Source organism: Onychostruthus taczanowskii, unplaced genomic scaffold, assembly GCF_017590055.1.
Source record: "Onychostruthus taczanowskii isolate IOZ18803 unplaced genomic scaffold, ASM1759005v1 scaffold22, whole genome shotgun sequence".
Taxonomy (NCBI): Eukaryota; Metazoa; Chordata; class Aves; order Passeriformes; family Passeridae; genus Onychostruthus; species Onychostruthus taczanowskii.
This window is the reverse complement of record NW_024499462.1, coordinates 12,006,865-12,029,597: the sequence shown is the minus strand read 5'-3', so window position 1 is coordinate 12,029,597 and position 22,733 is coordinate 12,006,865. Positions and strand designations below refer to the sequence as shown.

Here is a 22,733-nt window from a genome sequence, read left to right as displayed (position 1 = left end):
CTTAGATCATCCTGGCAGAAGAGTTCAGAGTTTTAAACAATCACATGTAAATACATGTGTTTATCTCCAAAGACATTCAACTCCATATCTGAGACTTTGAGAAATTAGCTGGTAGTCTTACTTTTCTATAATCAGTAACTGTTTGACTTTAAGCAGAGCAGGTGACAAATGCAGATGTGTAGCCTCCTACACTGAAGTAAGTAGTAAAATTCACTGGCCAATTACCAGATATTGATACTCCAATTGCATCCCAACTCTTCTGTGTGCCCTGATGTAAAATGGAACTAACTCCAAGATGTGTGCTTATTAGAGCTCCAACTTTAGAATTAAAGCACTAGTAAATAAAGAAACAGAAAGACCACTAAAATTGCATGCATAATTTTTGCATTTTGAGTGAAATGAAAATGTTTGTTCTAACTGGAAAGAAGAAATTATGCTTCTTGTTTGAAAGCTAGTTTGAAAATGGGTTTTGAGCTGCTTATACAAATGGGTTTTTGTAAGTAGACTGTGTTTTATAGAACCTTTGTCAGCTTTGGTTGCGTTGATTACTTGTGCTTTGATATTTTGGTTTTGAGCATCATTTTGCTGGTTTCTCTTTTGTAAAGGACACTGAAGCCATGAAGAGAGCTTTAGCCTTAATAGATTCAAAGATGAATCAGGCAAAAGGTTGGCTGAGAGATCCAAATGCACCTCCAGGTAATATTTAAATACAAACAACAGCATAAAGTATTTTGATTTTTGAAGGTATCATTATTTCTGTTGTTTAAGACAAAATGGTCTTTAAGCATTAATAACCCTTACACAGTGGATCATTCTGAAGGTGCCTGTATTTATTCCTTCCTTTAGGTACTGGGAATTGAACAAGGTGTAGCTAATGATGTAGAAGGCTTTGCTGTTTCTAAATAGTCTCTAAAATATATGTATTCTAAGGAACATACATGTTCTTCATTTGCGTTCCAGCAGTAAACCCAAAAACTTATGATTTGAATAGTACTTAATTGTAGCCATGGCTAATATTTAATATCCTTCTTTTATATTTTCAAATGTTTATCATTTGAGATTTCCCTAATAGAATCTCTTTCAGTGTTTTTCTTTCAGTCTTGACATAAAATTTTTAGTATGAAAATCTGCCATAAATATGCTTAATTGCAATCACCTTTACTTGTGTAAGGGGTTTGTTTACCCTTGTATGTATCTTTTAAGTGAACAAAACTCGATAGAAGCCTGTTGCATTTGGATGTTGAAAGACCTTATCAGATGGACTTCCTGTGAAATCAAAGCCAAAGTAATACAGTTGTAAAAGTTGGATGTGAATTGTTGATTTGTGGCATCTATCTCCATTTTTGATAAATGTGCTTTCACATCTGAACCTAATGCAGTTCATGTGGCATGATGATATCAGTAGTTTTCTCATGCATGTCATGGAATGTCTTGTGTGCTGTCCTGACTGACCCTGTGCCTCAGGGGATGCTGGTGAGCAGGCCATAAGGCAGATCCTTGATGAAGCTGGCAAAGCAGGAGAGCTGTGTGCAGGCAAAGAGCGCAGAGAGATCCTGGGCACGTGCAAAACCCTGGGCCAAATGACAGATCAACTGGCTGACCTCCGGGCTAGGTAAAGCTCTTGCTTGGCATGGACACTTCCCAGGTGCTGCTATTAAAATGTTTTCTCTGCAGTTGTCACTTCCTAACCTGTAGAAAAGCAGGCCTGAACTCTATTTTACCTCTTTTACTTCAATCTCTTCTTTTCTGATAAGAATAATATATTTTAATAAGAGAAATGTTAATTACATAATATGGTGATCAGAATTGCTAAAGTAGGTAATTCTGACTTTGATTGTGTCTAACACAGAACCTTCCTCCAAATTAGGCAGAAAGGAAATTTTAAACTCTCCTGTTAAGTCTGTTCTCCAAAGAGGATATACCCCAATTACTGTAAGATACATGGATATTCTACTTTCTGGGTGTTTTTTGGGATCTTAGATCACATATGGTGGTTGTTGTCTATCCTTCATTGGCAAATCCTGTTGAACTTTGTGTCACATGATTGAGGCAGCTAAGACATTTTATTTTCATATTTATTTTTTTTATTGACTTGTTGTCATCGCTTAAATGTGGCAAGACTTTAACTCCTGCAGATTCTGACTCTCTGCAACAGTGTGTAAAAGAGGAGAAAAGAGGCCTTGTCCTGGGCACTTTAATGGAGCTGTATCCTTAAATCACTTTACTTTTTAACTCTTAAAAAGTGTTTATTTCTTCTGAGAATGCTAAATGTCACATTCTGGAATAGGGAAAATATGTTCTTAGTTTTTATCTCTTCTGTTCCTCAGTTATTTTTTGTTTCCTTAAGGAGGAAGCAAAATCTGGTTAAATACTGTATCTCTTGGAGTAATTGCTAGGAATAAACATAAACGGGTTTTGTTGCCTGTTGACTAGAAAATAGCTTTTGTTAGTGCTGAGCTGAATCTGTGGTGCTGTTTTTGTCTCGGGCAGAGGACAGGGTGCTACACCCATGGCTATGCAGAAAGCCCAGCAGGTGTCCCAGGGTCTGGACTTGCTCACTGCCAAAGTGGAGAATGCAGCCCGCAAGCTGGAGGCCATGACCAACTCTAAGCAGGCAATTGCTAAGAAGATTGATGCTGCTCAGGTACCACTAGTGATTAGTAAATACTTCAGAACATTGCTACTGTCAGAGCTGTTATACTGAACTGCTGTTGTTGTTTCCAAACAAAACACAGGTGCTTGATAGGAAGAACACAGAGGGGATACTTGCTTTAGAAAAGAAAGATCTTAAATTCAGTGATTTACAGCATATAGTGAATTTTGCTTCAGTTGATGATCTTTTTTGGTAACTTACTTGGCATTGCTAAAAATTGTAAGGTGATTAAATTAAAATGATGGAACACCCTGAATTTGCAAATAAATTAATCATATTAAAGAAAAGAATAGTTTTAGATTGAACAGACTTATTTGTGGATAACACCAGAGCCCTTTCTTTGGGCTCTGTTTTGGGAGTGGAGATCAGGATTTAGAACTGTATGTAAATGACAGAAGAGAAATGATGTTAATGAAACTACATTTTCTTTCAATTGATCCTTTATTTCTGTTGGTCTTAATATCCCTCAATGGTCAGTCTCTTACCCAGTGATGATTATGATGGTCATCAAATAATACACCTTATCTAATTGTGTGTAGGTGTCTATTATCAATATATAAAGATACATTAATATTGTATATGCATCAAATGAAATGGTAATGGGACTTCTTAGGAAGAGCTCTGTGTACCACCTGGGCTCAAGAGCATCTGTTTTCATTTTTTCTGGAAGTCACATAGTCAGTTTCTAAAGGCAGTGATTCAGTTTTGCTTCTAAAATATTGTTGGCAAATGTTGAGGGGAGAGAGAGAATGTAAAATCTTTGGGTAGATTTTATCTAGTTTGGCATTTTTTTCCAAAACAGAAAAACTATGAGAATGTAAAATCTTTGGGTAGATTTTATCTAGTCTGGCATTTTTTTTTTCCAAAACAGAAAAACTATAAGGCAATAGAATAATTTCATGGTACCTAAAAACCAGAAATGGCTTTTGAGAAGTATTTTCTGTTAAATGAATTTTTGAAAGCTGCATTGGTATTTTCTTTCTCTATAAAATCATGTATAGAATAAACATTACTTTTTGTCTTCACTTGAACACAACTTCTTTCTATTAAGAATTGGCTTGCAGATCCTAATGGGGGCAGTGAAGGAGAGGAGCATATTCGGGGAATTTTGGCTGAAGCAAGGAAAGTTGCAGAACTGTGCGAGGAGCCTAAAGAGAGAGATGATATCCTTCGTTCCTTGGGGGAAATCTCTGCTTTGACAGCCAAGCTGTCAGATCTGCGACGACAGTAAGTATTTGTTTTATCACCATTTATTTATTTGAATTACTTTCATGTGCAGTTCCCAATGCTGAGTCAAGATCAGAATATTGATCATTAAAAGAAACCCTTTTAAGTTGTTCAGCCTAGTGATTTCTATTTCAAAGCCTAGCTTGCACTAACTTCCTTAAAAAAAAGGTAACCATACATGTATTTCATAGAAATATTTTCTTTCTACTGCTTATGGAATATTTGAGAAGGAAACTGAAGCCAAAAGTGAGCTTGCTTGTACTGTTGAAACAACAAGGTAGTGGGAAATATAAGCTTGTTTATGCAGATGGGTGTCATCACTTGTTTTGCTAAGCACTTTACTAAATATCAAGGTGGAATATCTACCACTTCCATTGCTGTCAGTGTTCTAAGCTGTAACTGCAAACTATACAAAAGATAAGACTTTCAGAAATGCTGTTTCTGTATCACTTTTGCAAAGAGGCTGCTTGAGAATGGAAGAAGAGAAAGAAGCTGTTACTGTACAAACTGTGATCTTCACCTAAGGCTGGTTGCAATATAGCAATAAATATTTTTCTTGCTTCATTAGTTAGATGCTTTAATCAAGTTTTTATTGAGCTTTAGCTGCTGCAGGTCTTAATGTGCTACCTTTTGTCAGGTTTATATATAGCCTTTGCTCTGTGGCTGCTTACTCTTCTGCTTGTAATCTGTATGGCATGATTGCAGTTGCTCATAAGACAGCCACAGAACTGGGAAATCAATTCTTACACCAATATTGGCAATGACAGTCTATGCCTTCCCCCAGCTCAGTGCTGTGCTGAACGTATGTAATGTCCAGGTACCACAGCAGAGAATTGCTCCTCAGAGTCTCAACCCAAGTGTCAAATTCAACCTTATTTAAAAATATCAAGTACCTTTTATTGTGTGTCTTCCTGCTGTAAATGATCTTTCTATGACTACACTTTTTTGTTTTGTTTTGTTTTTTTTATCCTTAGTGGGAAGGGTGACTCTCCTGAGGCCCGTGCTTTGGCTAAGCAAATAGCTACATCACTTCAGAATTTACAGTCCAAAACAAACAGAGCTGTAGCAAATACGAGGCCAGTTAAAGCAGCTGTCCATTTGGAGGGCAAGATTGAACAAGCTCAAAGATGGATAGACAATCCCACAGTTGCTGATCGGGGAGTAGGTAAGTGTTTCTCTGTCATTTTCCCCCCAGGTTTAGAATCAAACCTGCCACCAGTTTTTGTGATGGAAACTACTGCTCCTGAGATGCTGAGGATGCACTGAAACTTCACTGGCATGGAGACTTAGAGTTATAGCTAAGTCCTGACTGCAATTACAGAGTTAAGCTGGCCCATGATTCTCTTTGTGTTCTTTCCTAAAGAATGGAAGAATATGTGCTGTAGAGAAAACAAAAGATTGCTCCTTGCTTTCCTTATTATGTAAATATCGTATCTCAAATTTGAATTTTTACCTACTCCAGCAAATTGAGTAATTAAGTCCTTGTGAGAAGAGAAAAACATTCATAAACTTGACCAAAAAGTATCACTTCTTGTATGGTTTCTGGGTTACCTGAGGAGAATGCTAATAATAAAGAGAAAGGGGATCTGATAATCCCATTATGCTCTCGATGGGCATATAACTCTGGTTCACGAGTTGCTGGCACTTGGCAGGATACTCAAAACAAAAGTAAATTAAGAATGTAAAAGATGGCAGCAGTGCTGAGTGATTCTTGGATAGTCTGATGTTGTGACAACTTCCTAAGTAATTTAAAGCTTGATTACAAACTTGGATTACTTATGCATTAGCTTGAAATTATTCTTCAGTAGGTCTTTGGACTTAATACATGATGAGTTCTTTTAAAAGAATACTGCTATTGTATTGTTGAAAGAACAGAGAATTACGTTCCTGTGAATAAGCAGGAAGCATCTGTAAGTGAATTAAGGAAATTACCCTTGCTAAAAATAATTTTTTTTAATGGAAAAGCTTTTGACACACTGTGGAGGCTTTGTAAGGTGTTCCCTTCCCCCACTGTCCCTTCCAATCCAGACTACTTGACACTTCTGACTTATGGTTTCTGGAATTCTAGGAAAGGGCATTTGGCTTTTGAAGTTATGTTTCTACTTGTCTTTTCTTCCCCTCTTTCTGCTCATCTTCTAATGTGGGGAGGAATTGCAGTATTTGAAATTTGTAAGTGCTTTCTATTGGAGTCAACAGATTAGTTATGTAGAAATACCTGACAACTGCCATGGTTTGTTTTTGTCAGACCACTCTAATCAAAAAGGATGTATCTCTAGCCAGAGTTGCTGACTTGAGCAAAAAGAAACTGGAGACAGATGAATTCCTCTGTGGTTTTGAACTGTAATTATTCAGTGATAAACTGCGTAAGATATTTCTACCACCTAGGGAAGTGCTCTTAAAAACCCAAGAGTTCTGACGTGTGCACGCAGGCGTGCAGTACTTGGTGGTGCCCGGTGTTCGTGCCGCTGTGTGTCACTGCCCCTGCCCTGTCCCCTGCAGGCCAGGCAGCCATCCGCGGGCTGGGTGCAGTACTTGGTGGTGCCCCTGGTGTTTGTGCTGCTGTGTGTCACTGCCCCTGCCCTGTCCCCTGCAGGCCAGGCAGCCATCCGCGGGCTGGGTGCAGTACTTGGTGGTGCCCCTGGTGTTTGTGCTGCTGTGTGTCACTGCCCCTGCCCTGTCCCCTGCAGGCCAGGCAGCCATCCGCGGGCTGGTTGCCGAAGGCCGGCGCTTGGCCAACGTCATGATGGGCCCGTACCGGCAGGACCTGCTGGCCAAGTGTGACCGCGTGGAGCAGCTCTCTGCCCAGCTGGCTGAGCTGGCTGCACGGGGGGAGGGCGAGTCCCCCCAGGCCAGGGCGATCGCTGCTCAGCTCCAGGACTCGCTGAAGGTAAGCACCTGCTGTGCAGGCGAGCACGCGACGCGCTGCAGCCCTGCGCTCCTCTGAGCGCGCCGAGCGCGTGCGAGGCCTCCGTGACAACAGCGCAGCTGCAGAGCTGGTTTAGCTGAGGTGTTTAAAGCACTGCTGTGCAGGCGAGCACGCGACGCGCTGCAGCCCTGCGCTCCTCTGAGCGCGCCGAGCGCGTGCGAGGCCTCCGTGACAGCAACAGCGCAGCTGCAGAGCTGCCGGTTTAGCTGAGGTGTTTAAAGCGAACTTTCCAGAAAGGCCTTGTTATCATGCCGTGGGGTTAATTTCAGATGAACAGTTGAGAAGGAAAATTTAAGTCTCTCTTAAAAGAAAATAGTATGCTAGCATTGCAAATTTGAGAGGCAAGGTCTCGTATCATGCTGTTCATGGCTTCTAATACTGTTTCAAGGAGTGGTATGTAAGCTTTGTGTATTTCAAATTATGTAAAAGGTGATTAATTGGTCATATTTTAGGGTAATTTTATCTTAATGTCTGCCATTGGAACAGGCATTTTTTTGCAAGAGAAGGTTTTATGGGATTTGAACCCCTAGAACTTTATATCTCTATCATATGCTAATAATTTCCGCTTTTTTAAAGGATCTTAAAGCACGAATGCAAGAAGCAATGACCCAGGAAGTTTCTGATGTTTTTAGTGACACCACAACTCCTATTAAATTGTTAGCAGTAGCAGCTACTGCTCCCTCTGATGCTCCCAACAGAGATGAGGCAAGTATACCCAGGTTGTCTTTTCTGTCCATATAAAGCTTCTGTTATTGTTAATTTTACCTGAATTGGTATTTTGAATAATAAATCAGTGTTCTGAAAAATGAATTGCTATTTTTTATCAAGTTTGTGGTACATGCTTATTAATTCTGACAACATAAAGATTACTATGCAAACTTCTCCAGACTCCTGGAGACTGTGAATTGTGTAACCCTGGAAACAATGTTGTCCCTGTCTTCAGTAAATGGCAAAAATATCTCCCCATGTTGTTGGTACCACGTTGCTGCAAAATTCTTGTGCAAAAATCCCTAGCACACTAGTTGGTAGATTTTTATATCCCAGCATTACATAAGCTGATTACAATAGTGAAATTCATGCCAGAATTAATCAACAGACTAAACCTGTTCTCTTGCTGGATATTGTTTCCTGTACTTGAAAGCCACTGGCTGCACATGAAGTACCTAAAATGCAGTGTCTGGCAGTTCTGTTTGGCTATTTTCACTTTTGGCTACATGATCAAAATAATTCCCCAGGCCTTGGAGAATTCAGCTTTATGGCAGGATAGCTTTTTGTCCAAGTAATTCTGTTTCTTGAATATCTAAGCACTGTAAAAGGAGGCAGTTTTTTTCCAGCGTAAATTTTTAGTGTAAACCCCCTTATTTATCTTTCAGATATAGTTACTTTTGTATTATGGGTTTGAAGATTGAATTTCTGAGCTAAAATAGTTTTAATAGAGTATTTCTTGCAGCAGTTGTCATCAGGAATTACTGAAATTCATACCTTGAAGCTATAAAGTGTATAGCCATCTCCTTAGTTGTCCCATTGAGTTACTAAAGAAGAAAGTCTGGTAATGTAAAAATTAAAAAACCCAAATGCCTTCAAAGCTTTTGTGTCCTTTTGCATCCTCTCAGGATGAGTTAAGTGGGGATGTTATGTAGGTGTCTGACACTTTGAAGAAATTGTGTATTCTGTTAAGGAGGTTAGGCTTTTTTAAATGTTTTTTTTTTTCTCTTCTGACAAGTAGGTGTTTGAAGAAAGAGCAGCAAACTTTGAAAACCATGCTGCTAGACTGGGAGCTACAGCAGAAAAAGCAGCTGCAGTTGGAACTGCCAATAAAACTACAGTGGAGGGCATTCAGGCAACAGTGAAATCAGCAAGGGAACTCACCCCACAGGTGCTTGCTGGGTTTGAAGGGCTGTTAAAAGGGCTGGGGATGACTTCTGGGGAATTTTCCTTATGCTTCTGTTCTCAGAGATTGTTATTGATTGATGGTTGTTAATACCAACAAGGAACATAGTGCTGACACTTGAAAGGGGAATGGCAAATATTTCTATACATGATACTAAAAGTAGAACAAAATGATCAAATTACATGTTTTATTTTTCACCTCTTGGACAGAAGTGTCTGTGACTTAGATTTGAAACAAAATGAGTTTGAGTCTCAGTAAAATGTGTAAGTGGAAAAAAATGCTCCTTTGTTTTCCAAAATGAACCTCTATCTAAATGTTGGTTGTGTAATAAACATTTCACTACTTTAGTAGTGTAATGCTTATTACACTTTAGTGTAGTAAGCTTTCAAGAGTTGCTTTATAGATATATTAGTGCATTCAAGAGTTGTTTATGAGATAAATTAGTACGTAATTGAAGTTCCAGAAAAAAGTATTTGTGCCAGCTAATTTCAGAAGTATGGTAGATCTTCAAGGAGATACTGCACTAGAACTAATGAACTGGGTTTTCTAATGTGGAGCTGCACATCCAGTCCTGAAAAAACAAATGCATTTTCAAGCATGTGTGTCATGTTGATGTGTACTGATAATTAAAGATGTCTTCTGTTGGCAGGTAGTATCAGCAGCTCGTATCCTCTTGAGAAATCCTGGAAATCAAGCTGCTTATGAACATTTTGAGACCATGAAAAACCAATGGATTGATAATGTAGAAAAAATGACAGGTAGAGTAGGAATTTCTGTTGAAGATCCTACCTGTGACTAACTAGCTCGTATAGATTTTTCTCCATGCTGTTTGGATTGATGAAACATGCAAAGCATAATGACTGATTAAAAATAAATTAAGACAAGTGGGAATGTGCTTTCTGACTCCAGGAGTATGTACATGTTACAGAATATACAAATAGCTGGCTTCTTATCTGTTAATATTGAGCTGCAGAGGAGCAAATCTTGCTTTAGTTTTTTTGAGAAAATCAGAATACCATCATTTTTTATTGCAGTCGCTATTCTAGCAGCATATCACTGTGACAACTAGAGGTTTTCTTCTCTATAAACTTGGCATGTTGAAATAGGACAGATAATTAACTGAAGGAAAGAAAATATGTTCAAAATATTGTAACAGCTCAACGGATATGGAGAATAAGACAAAGCTACTGATCCTGCTGAGGCACTGCAATGTTTCAGTCCTTCCCAAGTGCAGATCCTTTGCACTGACCTGCTGAACAGCTGACTGTACTATCTCCTCCTTCATCCCAGTAATTAAATCCTGGGTATTTTAAATCTCACTGCCTTGTCATTATGAATCACCCCTATGTAAAAAGCACAGCCAGAGGGATATTTCCTTTTGAATGAATGGGAGAGTACAAAAAGTACTGAATATGCTTAAAGAAATTTGGTGTGAAGAAAGAATCTCTGCTACATATACTATGTAAGCCAGCTCTTGACTGAAACTACATTCCATGGCAGAGGCATAAGAGCCTGGGCTGTCATTAACAAGCTTTACCATGGTAACTGTCACAGAGGTACAACAGAATAATGAGTTAAACTGCAGTAATGCTTTGGTCTGATTTCCATGCCCTCTTCTACTCTTCCCCCAACCCCAGTTTTAAAATACTTTTCTGGTTTTGAACTATCTCTGGAATACCAAATGTTCCTTTCCACGGATGAAACTAGAATATTAATGTATTTAAATTTTATTCTAGGGTTGGTGGATGAAGCCATTGATACTAAATCTCTGTTGGATGCATCAGAAGAGGCCATTAAGAAAGACCTGGATAAATGTAAAGTTGCAATGGCCAACATGCAACCTCAGATGTTGGTAGCTGGTGCCACCAGCATTGCCAGACGAGCAAACCGCATCCTGCTGGTCGCAAAACGGGAGGTGGAAAATTCCGAAGACCCTAAATTTCGGGAGGCTGTTAAAGCAGCCTCTGATGAGCTGAGCAAAACTATATCACCCATGGTAATGGATGCCAAAGCTGTGGCAGGCAACATTTCTGATCCTGGTAAGGATCCAGTCAGCTAATTTAAAATGTGCCTTTTATTGACTGGAGATGAAGTAGTGCTCATTTTTTTTATACAGCTGTGTATCTCCTTTTATGTAAATATCGTGTACACTTACATCTCAGAATGATGAAATCAAGCTCACACCATTAACTGCTGCATCCTGCTGTTCTAAAATGCAATCAAAGGCCTTTGGCATATTCAAGGGAAAAGGATTCAGCATTCGAATATGTTATGTGATGTTATGTTCTTAATTAGAAGCATTTGTTACTAGTTTTAAGTAATACTACTTTATAGAAAAAAATATTATGTAGTTGTTTTTTATTCTAAAAGTTGTTCAGGGAATTACTTTGGCTATTGATAGTGATTATTATTGAACTGAGGCTTTATTGTATGCATGTTGCATATGACACTAACATTTCAAGCATCCAAGTCTGCTGTAAACAATTTGGTAGTTTTTAAACACACATATAAGTGTACTTGGCACAGTACATTATAGAAGTAATTTTTGGGCATAGTGTTCTAAGTATTACCAAGTTCTATTAAATTGGTATTGGAATTTTTGTTCAGGTTTGCAGAAGAGTTTCTTGGATTCTGGATACAAAATACTGGGAGCTGTGGCCAAAGTCAGAGAAGCCTTCCAGCCTCAGGAACCAGATTTTCCTCCTCCTCCTCCTGACCTTGAGCACCTTCATGTAAGTGTAGGCAGTTTGTAATAAAATATGCAGTTGTCATTGAGGTATGGATTACACTGAAATTACTTAAGTATATTATTCTTCCTTAGAAATAAAACATATTGTCTGGCCAGCCATGCATACAGGTAGCCTCAAGTCTAAAAAATATCAATCCAGCATTCAAAAGGAAAGTTTAAAACATGGTATTGTCTTTAACAGGAAGCACTTGAAAAACTGGAAAAAGACCTGAGGTCATGCAGTCATGTCTTGCCATGACACCATCGTTTGCTCAATCTTTGCTCTGTTTCATTGCACTCAGTAAGATGTTTCCCTTCCTCAGCTGACTGATGAGCTCGCTCCTCCAAAACCACCACTGCCAGAGGGTGAGGTTCCCCCACCCAGACCACCGCCACCTGAAGAAAAGGATGAAGAGTTCCCAGAGCAAAAGGCAGGAGAAGCAATCAATCAGCCCATGATGATGGCTGCTAGACAGTTGCATGATGAAGCTCGGAAGTGGTCTAGCAAGGTAAGAAATTGTTGTAAGTGTTTTATGCTAAATGGATTCTCTTTCCATTTTATTTTCAGGATCAGTGTGTCTTGTCTTATGACAGTGTCTTTCACAGACTAAATAGTAAAAACCCTGGTGCAGGAGAAATTAGAAACCCTTTCAAGATCAGAGTGAACTAGGGTCAACAATACTTAGGATTGCTAGACTGCTTTATTAACATACCCCTGGGAACACAAATATGCTCTGTATGCCAAGCTGTTTGTGATCCTTGGTGCTGGTATTGCCTAGAGAGTCACTAATCCTTATGCTTGTGCAGGCTGACAAGCTAATTGCTATATTTAATTGACTTTGAAAAGTCTGTATGGAAAAGTCCATATGGATGGTGCAGATGCCAGCTGCAGAAATCATGACCTGGTTTGTCTTAATTCTGGAAGAAGATGCAAGGTACTTTGCAGTTCATCTGATGCATTTATGATGAGTAAAATGACCACGTATTGGTGGCCTGGTCTCATTCTTTTTTTGGAGTGAGTTGCCTTTCCTATTAAGGCTGAAATCCTGAATTTCCTTCCCATTTCAGTGCTATGAAGAAGTGTGAATTTGCTGCTCTCATATCACTTTGTTTTGCTTTTCTTTTGTCCCTTCTTTCCCCAAGAACTATATTTTTTCTCTGGCAGAAGCTGAGTAAGAACTTCAGAGATTTAGGCTTCTGCAAGTGCAAACTTAAGGGTCAGAATTTGGCTTTTATAGTCTCTCCCTTTTTCTGCACTAAATCAGGTGGTGAGTAAGGAGATGAATAGCTTACAGAATCAGCTGCAGTGCTTTGGGCTAAAGGAACATCTGTTTTGGAAGCACACATAAAATACAAAAGAAGTTTCTGCAAATCTCTTTGGGTGCCTCTTATCCAAAATCTGTTTTCTCCATACTTCTGGATATACCAAACATATGTTTATATTACTAAATAGACAGTACTGGAATATATTAATGATCTCAGAAGGTAATGTTGATGCTAAAAGCTTTAATTTCCATTTCCTAAAAGTGTTTTGATGTTGGAATCCCTGTTGGAATCCCTGAACTTAACAATATAGAGTAGGTAACAAAATGCTTTTACCATATATATACTATATGCATTCTAAATTAAATAGTGCAAAGCCAAGCAGCAGACCTTAAACCTCCTTGCTGATTATGAAAGACCTCCAAGCTCAGTGACTTTAGATTATAAAGCACTGTATTCATTGCTGTTTCTTCCATTTGAGTCTAATAAACCAGTAAGTCAGCCTGCCAATTGTGCTTCAAATTCTTTTTTAGTAATAGGAGCTCAGTTATTCTCACAATCTGTTTTGGAGGAAGAAGTTTTAAAAACACTTCTGTAGTCTTTGAACTCACCTGATTGGTTGGAAGAGGGATTGATGGACAGTGCTACTGAGGAATATGGGCTAGACCTGGAAAAACAGAACTATAAGGTCTTGCTTATATGAAGTCACAACAGACTGTGTCAACTCTCTTTTGCCTTTTTGCTGATCACAGTTTACTGGTACTTTACCTGTAGTAAAGTGGGAGGGGTGGGTGAACAAGTACTTAGTCTTTAAAAAATGTTGATAACATTGTTCATTCTTCTAAGAATGAAGATCTGTTTTTTCTCCTTGTTTACAAAAGCTGCTCTTCACTGGGTGGATTCTGGGCTCTCATGTAGTCCATTTTTCTCATGGAACACCAGCTGAACAATGTCTACTGCTTTAATTTCCCTGGCTCCCCCCTCATTTGGATAAATCAGAAAATGAGGGGTATTTGGTTGCTTTTCATTAGACTAAGACTTAAATAAAACTGCCTTTGAAGGCAAGTTGGTTTGGCCTTACAAGTGTTAGAACTTCCGAAATTCCTGTATGTTGTTGTTGACAAAGGTTTTTTTTCTTCTTCTATAAAAGACTGTATCTTAAGCAAAACACAGTTGCAAATGAACAGTTTTTGGCAATGGTACGTCCACTTTTATTACACTTGGCTTTAGTTGAAGAAATACAGCTAATAAACTTGTAGACTACTTTTGTGTAGAAATATTGCTGTCTTATTAATGCCTATATTGTTATACCTCTTACCTCTTCCTTGAGAACTTCTCTGACATAATTTATTTGCTTGAACCCCCTTTCTCTTTTTTTTCTTTTTGAAGGTAATGGATACAACATATCGTGGCAAAACAATATCATATGCTTCATAATCTTCTTTTTTAATTCATTCCATTTCAATCTTCTTTAAGAAGTGTAATATTCACAGTATTCATGGCATTCAACGTCACCTCTTCTTTTTTGAACACTGTGTTGCTCTTTTACATGTTCTGTGTGGTACCTCAGCACTTGCTTCTGCAGTGTCTTCCATCCCATCTCTTTTTTTTTTTACTCTACAGCAAGCAGTGTCAGTGGCTTCTCTGCTGCTATCTGCTCTTACCACACATATGAATGGGCTTCCATACAAAGCTTTGTATCTGCACAAATACCGCAGTCATCAGCTGCTGTGCCTGCTCCTGTGCAGTCAGAACAGCTTCCACTGAGACAGAAAGGCCATTCATTTCATTGTTGACCTGCCTGTAAAATGTTCTGTGGGTCAGCCTCTGTCTACAGAAGCTGAATGCTCAAATGGAAAATGTTGCTGCATATTTGCATTGTATCTTTTTAATATTTTTGGTAACTTGGGTTCACAGGTGAACTGTTTCTTTCCTTCTGCTAATCTTCTATTCCTTCCCCTCCTCCCCTTGACCTGATCCTAGAGCTGCCTTGTCAGATCCTGAGAGGCCAAGAGGATGTTTTGGTCACTAAAACTGCTCAGTTTGTGCTCTTCTACCAAATTCTGCTTCTTGTACTAACTGTCCCCTGTTTCTCCACCCTTGCTGCCACCTGCAAAGCCTGATGTGACTGTGATTAATGAAGCGGCTGAGGCTGGTGTAGATGTAGATGAGGAGGATGATGCAGATGTTGAATTCACTCTCCCCTATGACATTGAAGATGATTACGAGCCTGAGCTGCTGTTAATGCCAACCAATCAGCCCGTTAACCAGCCCATTCTGGCTGCTGCTCAGTCTCTACACCGGGAAGCAACCAAGTGGTCTAGTAAGGTACTCCTGAGTCCCCGGGGACTGATCCGCGTGCATCCGGCCACTTGGAACGCTGACACATTTGCATCACTCTTGATCCCTGCTGGGCCCCGCCATCCTGAATGAATAAGTGTGTCTGCACTTCATTTTAAGGACTGAGAGTGGCTTCACAAGTTTGCTAGATCTGTTTGTCAGTGCCGGATTGAAGCTTGATTGGGGTCACTTATTAATATTCAAAGACTTCCTCTCCCTTTGCATCTGCCTGGTCTTCTTTGTTATGGCAGTTTTCAAATTTTAATAGGGATTGTCTTCCTCCCCTTCGGATCCTTTTTCCGTTCATGTGGGCTACCTGGGAAGCCATGGTTAATGGTTTCCTAATGACTTCCGGATGCAGCAGTTACAGAATTCAAGAAGTCATTTAAGGTGTCTATTGTGCTTGGCCTCAATTGATGCCGCCAATTAACATCCCTTCCAACAAGGAATGGCTTTGTATGGCAGTGTTAGTGGAAGAGACTGCCTGACTGCTGGCTTGCACTGGGCTGTATTGCAAATGCTGGTCTTGAGAGAATTCTTTTCTGAAGAAGCTGCACTGAATGCTGTTAGCTGCTGAATTGAGATCCTGTCTGTATGAAACCAGTGGAAATCTAACGAGGTTCAGACATTCACAAGTAGCCTGTCTTCTGTCTAAGCACAAATGTTTGCAAGACTGGGCACTTTTTATAGCATGCTGCAAAAAATAAGGTTGGTGTCCTATAACGAACAAAAGTTAGGGGAGTGTGCATATGTGTGTGTGTGTATACTTACCTAGATATACTAAACCATTTTAATAAAAAGGGCTTTAAAAATGTTCTTGTCCTTTTCAGATTCTGGTGCTTGGATAACTTGTTAGACACTGATCCTCCTACGTGAAAACATGGAAAAGCTTTGTGTTATGTCATTTATATCCTAACTGGTTATAGTAGCAAACTGTTTAGCTAATAGGCCACGGTAATGAATAGTTCAGCTGTTTGGGTCACTGTATCTGTAAAATGCCTGGGATATCATCTTCAACTTGCTCGTAGTGAGTCACAGAAGTGTGTGCACAGGCTAGAGGATACCTTGGCTCAGCTGGGTTCTCACTGTGTACTCCTTGCTCTGAACTTCATCAGTCGTTATCTGTGGGATTATTCCAGGGAAAGCGTGTACTAATACTTAAACTCACTCTGCTGCTATTTCATCCACACTATAGGAATGCTTCAAAGCACCAAATAGTTCTCTTTTGACTAACAACTTTCTATGAAAGGGAGTAAGATAAGTACGCTAAATGTACTGACAGACTACTAACAATCAATCAGCTAGGTTTGCTTTCCCTTGCACTAGGTTTCTCTTTGGAACAGTGTGTAAGAAATGGGTTTGCCTTGGTCACAATGAATTCACATATCAAATATTTCTGAGATGTATTTCTGTGACTGTAAATTTTGATGTACAAGAAATCCTGATTTTAATATAAGAAATATCACTAGATTATCTTTTGGTACTCCATGTTCTTCTCTCCTGGAGGCTTTATTTTAAAGGGAGAGATTGTATCAAAAAAGATTTATTTTCAAGGAATAATTTCGAAAAAAGTAAAAGTTGCACCTCACTTCCACATTGCCAGTGACAAAAGTTGTGTGTCAGATTCTTTTCCATTTATCCTTTGGCATTATTAGCAGCATAGCTGGTGCTTTAACAACTTCAGATGCCACTGAAAATTCCATGCTCGTTATGACAACAACTGGTTTGACACATTGGTTGTTTAGCACATTTTTTTAACTTTAAAAGAAGTCTTCTTTTTGGGAAAAATCTGGAATTTCAAATGCTAATAACATGCTTTATCCTAAAATCTAGTCATCAGAGCAGTAACTCATTCCATGGACAAACTAACACTTTACAACTTCTTTTTCAGTTTTGAAGTGAGCTTTTTTCCCTGAGCGTTTAAAAAAAAAAAAGTCAGCAACAAGTAGTTAGTACAGATCTTCCCTGTTCCTTGAAGAAACCCCTTCCGTGTTCACAAGTGGTTCTTCCCTCCTTAACTTCTCGGAGTGTTTCTGCTGAGCGCTGCCGAGCCGGCAGGAGCAGTGACTGTGTCGTTCCGTGCAGGGCAACGACATCATCGCGGCGGCGAAGCGCATGGCGCTGCTCATGGCCGAGATGTCGCGCCTGGTCCGCGGCGGCAGCGGCAACAAGCGCGCCCTCATCCAGTGCGCCAAGGACATCGCCAAGGCGTCCGACGAGGTCACCCGGCTCGCCAAGGAGGTGGCAAAGCAGTGCACGGACAAGCGCATCAGAACCAACCTCCTGCAGGTAACGAGGGAACTGCTCCAAGGCTGCTTTTGCTGCGCCTCTCTCAGTGGGGGCGAGCACAGGAGTTGTGCCAGTAGATCATGGGTATCTTCCCTTGCCTTGGCAAGTTTTTGATGAAGTCTGTGTTTTTAGATCCCATGAAAATATATATATATATATTTATGTGAACATACATTCTGTAAAGTTAGAATTTCACGTCAAAAGAACTTCTGAAAAAATACTGTGCTACAAATACTGATCTGTCCTAAGCTGGCATTGTATTGTATTTTGTTTCATTCCTTTGTATCAAAGAATAGTACCAGAAATGCAACAATTTTTTTTTAAGTCTCAGGCAAATATATATATATATATGTATTGCTATTCCTAACCAAGCAGAATTTGAAAGGAAAGGAAGAATGGAAAAATGTTGTGTCCATCCCAAATATTCCCACAGCAAATAAAATAATATTCAAATATCCTACCAATTTTTATCAGATAGTCTTGAAGGTTGTAGGATTACCTCTATGCGCATTAATTGTCTAATAGTAAAAGAAAATAAAGTTTATCTGAAGAAAAGGAATGTTGCATAATGTATTGGTTCAATTTACAGTATGAAGTGGTTTTTTATCCCTGTTACTTAGGTCTGTGAGCGAATCCCAACCATCAGTACACAGCTGAAAATTCTCTCCACTGTTAAAGCTACCATGCTGGGCAGAACTAATATCAGTGATGAAGAGTCAGAACAGGTAAGAGGTGTGAAGACTGATGGTAGCATGGAATTGTTGACCACTTTTATGGGGACAAATACACAACCTCTTCTCTCAGATGTGTTCTGGGAACTTGATGTTGAAGCTCACCTCAGCAGTGTAGGGAGGATAACTTTATTACAGCATCTTGGTTTCTGGCTCCAGCGCTACAGTTTAATAGAGAAACAAGCCAAGAAGCTACTCGGATTCCAATTTTGTGACGAAAAACTTTTTAATCTCCTGCTTTGCCCAGTAAAAAGCCGGGGGAAGGACTCGCCACCGTAGACTGGACCAGGGAGGGGCAGGGGCGCCCTCGGGTGGATTCCAGGGGAAACGTTTGTTTTCCAACATCATCTCGTATCCCCTGCAGCTCAGTTACCTTCCAAATGCATCTTTTCAGGAGAACTCTCGCAGCTTTGGCTTCCGAGAGAGGTTATTCTACTTCGTGACATGCAGGTTGTAGTCAGGTGAGGAACGGGAAGGGTTTTTTTTGAGTCAGGATAACGCTGGTGCCCAGAGATAGTTACTTCATTTGTATTTTCATAGTTTCAGGCAGCAGACTTAATATATTTGTACTGGGAGTTTTTGTGCACAAAGAGTTTACATGCTACTGTCACGATCATGGTATTTACTGATATATTGGAAATTTCTTTTGACAGGCAACTGAGATGTTGGTTCATAATGCCCAGAATCTCATGCAGTCTGTGAAGGAAACTGTGAGAGAAGCTGAAGCAGCATCCATTAAGATAAGAACAGATGCTGGATTCACTCTTCGCTGGGTCAGAAAGACCCCATGGTATCAATAAGTACTTGCCACATTAGTATTGTTTTCTGTAACAAAAATGCCTTTTTTTGGAAACAGAAGAGATGTATTAACAGCAGAAGGTGCTGTATACATGAGCTTAAGATTAGCTTATGCTAATGCCCCATTCTAAGGGTATGAATTATAAGATAATGCATTTCAAATGTCTTTGGAACACCTTTGATATCCAACACCTCTAATTTGCTGCCAACAGTAGACAGTTCTTATATTTAAATTTTTCTTTTTTTTTTTTTTTTTTGCTTTTCAAGATTCTCTTAGTGTATTCTGTACTCCCAGAAGCACATTTATTTTATGCACTGTATATGCCAGTAGTTTCCATGTGATGATATAAAACATGGACCTCACTTAAAGCTTGTCGTGAGCATTTAGGACACTTGGTTACTTGGCAGTTTTTTAGGGACAATCATTGATACAGAAACATTCAACTTCTCAACAGGACTTTATCTGGCTATTCTAAAACCATGCAGAAATGATGGAAGGTGTGGGGTTTTTGATTAAAAGAGGGAACGTGGGGCAGCAGAACAGTTGTAAACTGAGGATTAAAGCTCCATGTCTGAAATGCTTATTGCTTTTGATTCTTGCCTGGCAACAGTACTTTAACAGAAACTGGAGCTGTCTGTGTTCCCCTCCAGTCACCCTGTAGCTAGGCATTCCAGAACTCTTGTACTGTACTGAAAGGTTTTGCAGATTGTGTTAGTGGCACACTGTTGACAGCTTGAGCCTTATGGCTGGAGACCTTAAATCATGGAACTCTTTCCTTGCTCAATTCAGCAATGTATTGAGCTGAAAAATCCTGGTTCTGTTAACTTAGCTGCATGTCCAGGACCAGAAAATGCCACATGCTGGCTCATTCTTTTTGAAAACCAAATGAACACATGCAATTATTCTGATTTCCCTCATCCCTCCATCTAATGTTATTCCAGCCACTCAAGGTAAAAATTAAAAGATAAAGATACTCAGTTTAAAAATACCTTTATCCTCACTGCTCTTCTTTCCAACAATGCATAAGCTTATTGAAACCTGAGCTCTGCAGGGACATGAAACCCTCTTTAGGTAAGCTGGTGCCTACCAGCAAATGGTGGTTCCTAATGCTGCACATACCTCATTATTTTTACTGCTTGTGGAGTTTGGAGTCTTCAAAATCTTTTTTTCAAGTGAATTGAACAAAGTGTTACTATATCTTTAAAAAAAATCCCCAACAAAATGACAATATAATCCCCCCAAACTCCCTCCCCTTAATAAAACAGACTTATGATGTTTTATCTTTCCATAATTGAATATGCCTTCATATATATATATATATATACACATATATTCCTACCTGTTTGTTTAATGGAAAGGAAAACTTGTTTGAGAATGAATTTCTACATCTGCAAGGAATACTTGCAGACTTTTGCCCAAATCAGCACTGACCTCATAACACCCTCTTAATTTGCTGAGACTTGTTGCACGATCAAACCACCTTGAATAGAAGTGTCCTTGGGGAAGAACTTCAGTCTTAACAGCTCAAAGGAAGAGACACAGCACACTCAGCTGTCCTCTACCTGCCTGCAACAGTTGTTCTGTGCTTGGACCTTCTCCCCTCCACCCCCTTCATTGCACTGTTATCTAAAAAGGGAAGTTAAACTGTTGATAATACAACTGTCTCAAACTGACCTCAGCAAGAGAAGGCGTGTTCTTCTTGAATTTGCTCCTTGTGTCTGGGTATCATGAATTATTTGGTACTTAGGATCTTTCCTTAGTACTCTCTTCTTGCAGTTACCTGCAACAGGAAGAGGAAGGAAGGGGTGCCAGAGCCTTAACCTGGATGCATTTGGTTGGTTTATATCAAAACTTTAGCTTAATTTTAATGTAGTAATTTCTATTTAATAGTACATAACACTGAATACGTAGGGATTATTTTAAAGGGATTTTCTAAATAGTCTTCCTGTATTGCTTTTCAGTGCTCCTCACATCCCCTCATCCTGCTCCTCCCATCCAGGCTTCTCTCTGAGATTTCTTTTTTAATTATTATTATTTTAGATCACTGTTTAGTTGCTTGAATGATATTAATGCAATATTACTAATGCCTTTAATACATAATTGTTTATGCCAAAGATCACTTTTTGTTTATTGAGGAATGTTTGCAGGAGAATTATGAATCATGGTTGCCTTTGATATTCTTCCAGAATGTTTGCTCTAAGTTCTCAAACTGTTTGTAGAAGCCAAGATACTTGACCACCTTATGCAGTTACTGCATTTTTGAACACTACTGGTCTTCAGAGCTGAAGTGCAGCAAAAATTTGAACAAGACCATGAATGTCACTTAGAAATGTTTTACCACTATAAAACTTTGTTTATAAACCAAAATGTATTGTATAGTCTAATGTTTTCAACCTTTCTTTGGTTCTGTTAAAACAATAAAAATGCATTTGTACAAAAACAAAGTGGTAATGAGTGCTCTCACGCTTCTGAGTGTTAATGATAACAGCAGCAGTAGATGATGCTGCAACAAGAAGAGCAACAAAAAACTAAAGCAAAAGAACAGTTGTTTCTACATGTTCTGAATAGAAAGTGCAAAGTTTCTAAAACATTAGAAGATTAAACAAAGGGGTTTTTTTGGTCTTTTGTGCCTGTCAAACTAGTAATTAAATAATTTACTGGAAGCTGTGTTCAGTGGGAGAGAACAGGAGATTTTCCTGAGACCTGACAGTGATCTGCTGTATTGTGAAAACTTAAAATGGGGTTGGCCTGGTCGTGTCAGTAAGGGAAGAGCTGCTACTCTGACCAGCATCTTGTTAATGTGAATTTTTCTTCTTAAAATGAATACAAGGGTGATGAGTATGAAACCACTGTTGTATTTCCTTCACTCTGACACTGTAAGAACATCTTATAAACATTTTTTCTTGTTAAAAATTTCTACCAGCATACAACGTTCTGACTTGTTGGAACCAATGTTTATTGGTACTGTAGGACCAAACATAGCCCCATAGTCCCAGAGGGCACCTGGTATTTAGTAATAATTGGTAAAATTCAGAGTATTGTACTGTTCACAGTCCTCTCCATATCTGAAAGAAGATGAGACCCTGACAGATAACCACCTTTGTTGGCCCTCCCAGAACTGGACATGAGGAGAAGAGGAGATCAAAACCTGGCAGTGTAATTCCTTGCTATTGATACCATCTGAGTCCCTAAACTCTACTCTTCAGAGAAGTGCTGGTACATTATTTTTTTTTAAACTGAACAGGAACCACAGGCCCCCTTCTGCAGTTGAGCTTTCTGTGTTTATATAACAGAAGGATACAGAAGGAAACCAGCACATGTACAAGAAAAGGTACTGGCCTCACACACCTGCAGCCATTTCCTTGACAAAACACATCTCCATGCCTAGACTGGTTTCCTGAAGGTGAGTGACAGTGAGTTGTGCTGAGCAGGGCTGTCCCGGTGACAGCTGTGTGGGAGGTCCTGGAGCAGGCGGGGTTTGTTCAGTCACACCTGGGAGGCAGCGCTGGGGTCGGGACTGGAGCTCTGACACTTCTGTGTGTCCCAGCTCAGGAAGGGTGTCAGCTCTGAAAGGCCATGGGGCAGCATTTCCAGGCTGCTAAGGCAGAGAGCAGTTCCAGCTGCTCAGACTTCAGCTTGGGATGTTACCCGTTACCTCTGAAGACAAGATTTTTTCTGTAAGTACAGAAACTGAAGGATGCCATTTGCTGAAACAGAGTGCTGGTTCTTCATGGTGCTGTTTTATCTACTGTAATTTTAGACATTCAAAATGGTTGTTTATGGCCAAGTTTACCCTAATGATATTACTGAAGTTACAAACACAGACTGTATGACCATTTCTTTCCTTACTGACTTGCTGCCACCGTTCAGATGGATTTCGCCTCCT

General features: G+C 39.5%; 1 protein-coding gene across 3 annotated transcripts in view; it reads left to right on the top strand.

Annotated features, from left to right (window-relative positions):
- VCL (vinculin) overlaps nt 1-21,287 on the top strand; it is a 55,809-nt gene extending 34,522 nt beyond the window's left edge. Inside the window, exons 7-22 of one of the 3 annotated variants that reach the window (XM_041404908.1) lie at nt 606-696; nt 1,465-1,612; nt 2,491-2,644; nt 3,705-3,880; nt 4,855-5,045; nt 6,568-6,767; nt 7,383-7,511; nt 8,533-8,682; nt 9,347-9,455; nt 10,434-10,736; nt 11,305-11,429; nt 11,749-11,934; nt 14,807-15,016; nt 17,114-17,317; nt 17,938-18,042; nt 18,702-21,287. In XM_041404908.1, the coding sequence (XP_041260842.1) occupies nt 606-696; nt 1,465-1,612; nt 2,491-2,644; nt 3,705-3,880; nt 4,855-5,045; nt 6,568-6,767; nt 7,383-7,511; nt 8,533-8,682; nt 9,347-9,455; nt 10,434-10,736; nt 11,305-11,429; nt 11,749-11,934; nt 14,807-15,016; nt 17,114-17,317; nt 17,938-18,042; nt 18,702-18,848 (2,628 nt within the window). In that variant the 3' untranslated portion in view covers nt 18,849-21,287. Of the gene's footprint in view, nt 1-602; nt 697-1,464; nt 1,613-2,490; nt 2,645-3,704; nt 3,881-4,854; nt 5,046-6,567; nt 6,768-7,382; nt 7,512-8,532; nt 8,683-9,346; nt 9,456-10,433; nt 10,737-11,304; nt 11,430-11,748; nt 11,935-14,806; nt 15,017-17,113; nt 17,318-17,937; nt 18,043-18,701 lie in introns of all 3 variants that reach the window. The other 2 variants (XM_041404907.1, XM_041404906.1) reach the window with 2 other exon arrangements.
- The last annotated feature ends 1,446 nt before the right edge of the window (nt 21,288-22,733 follow it).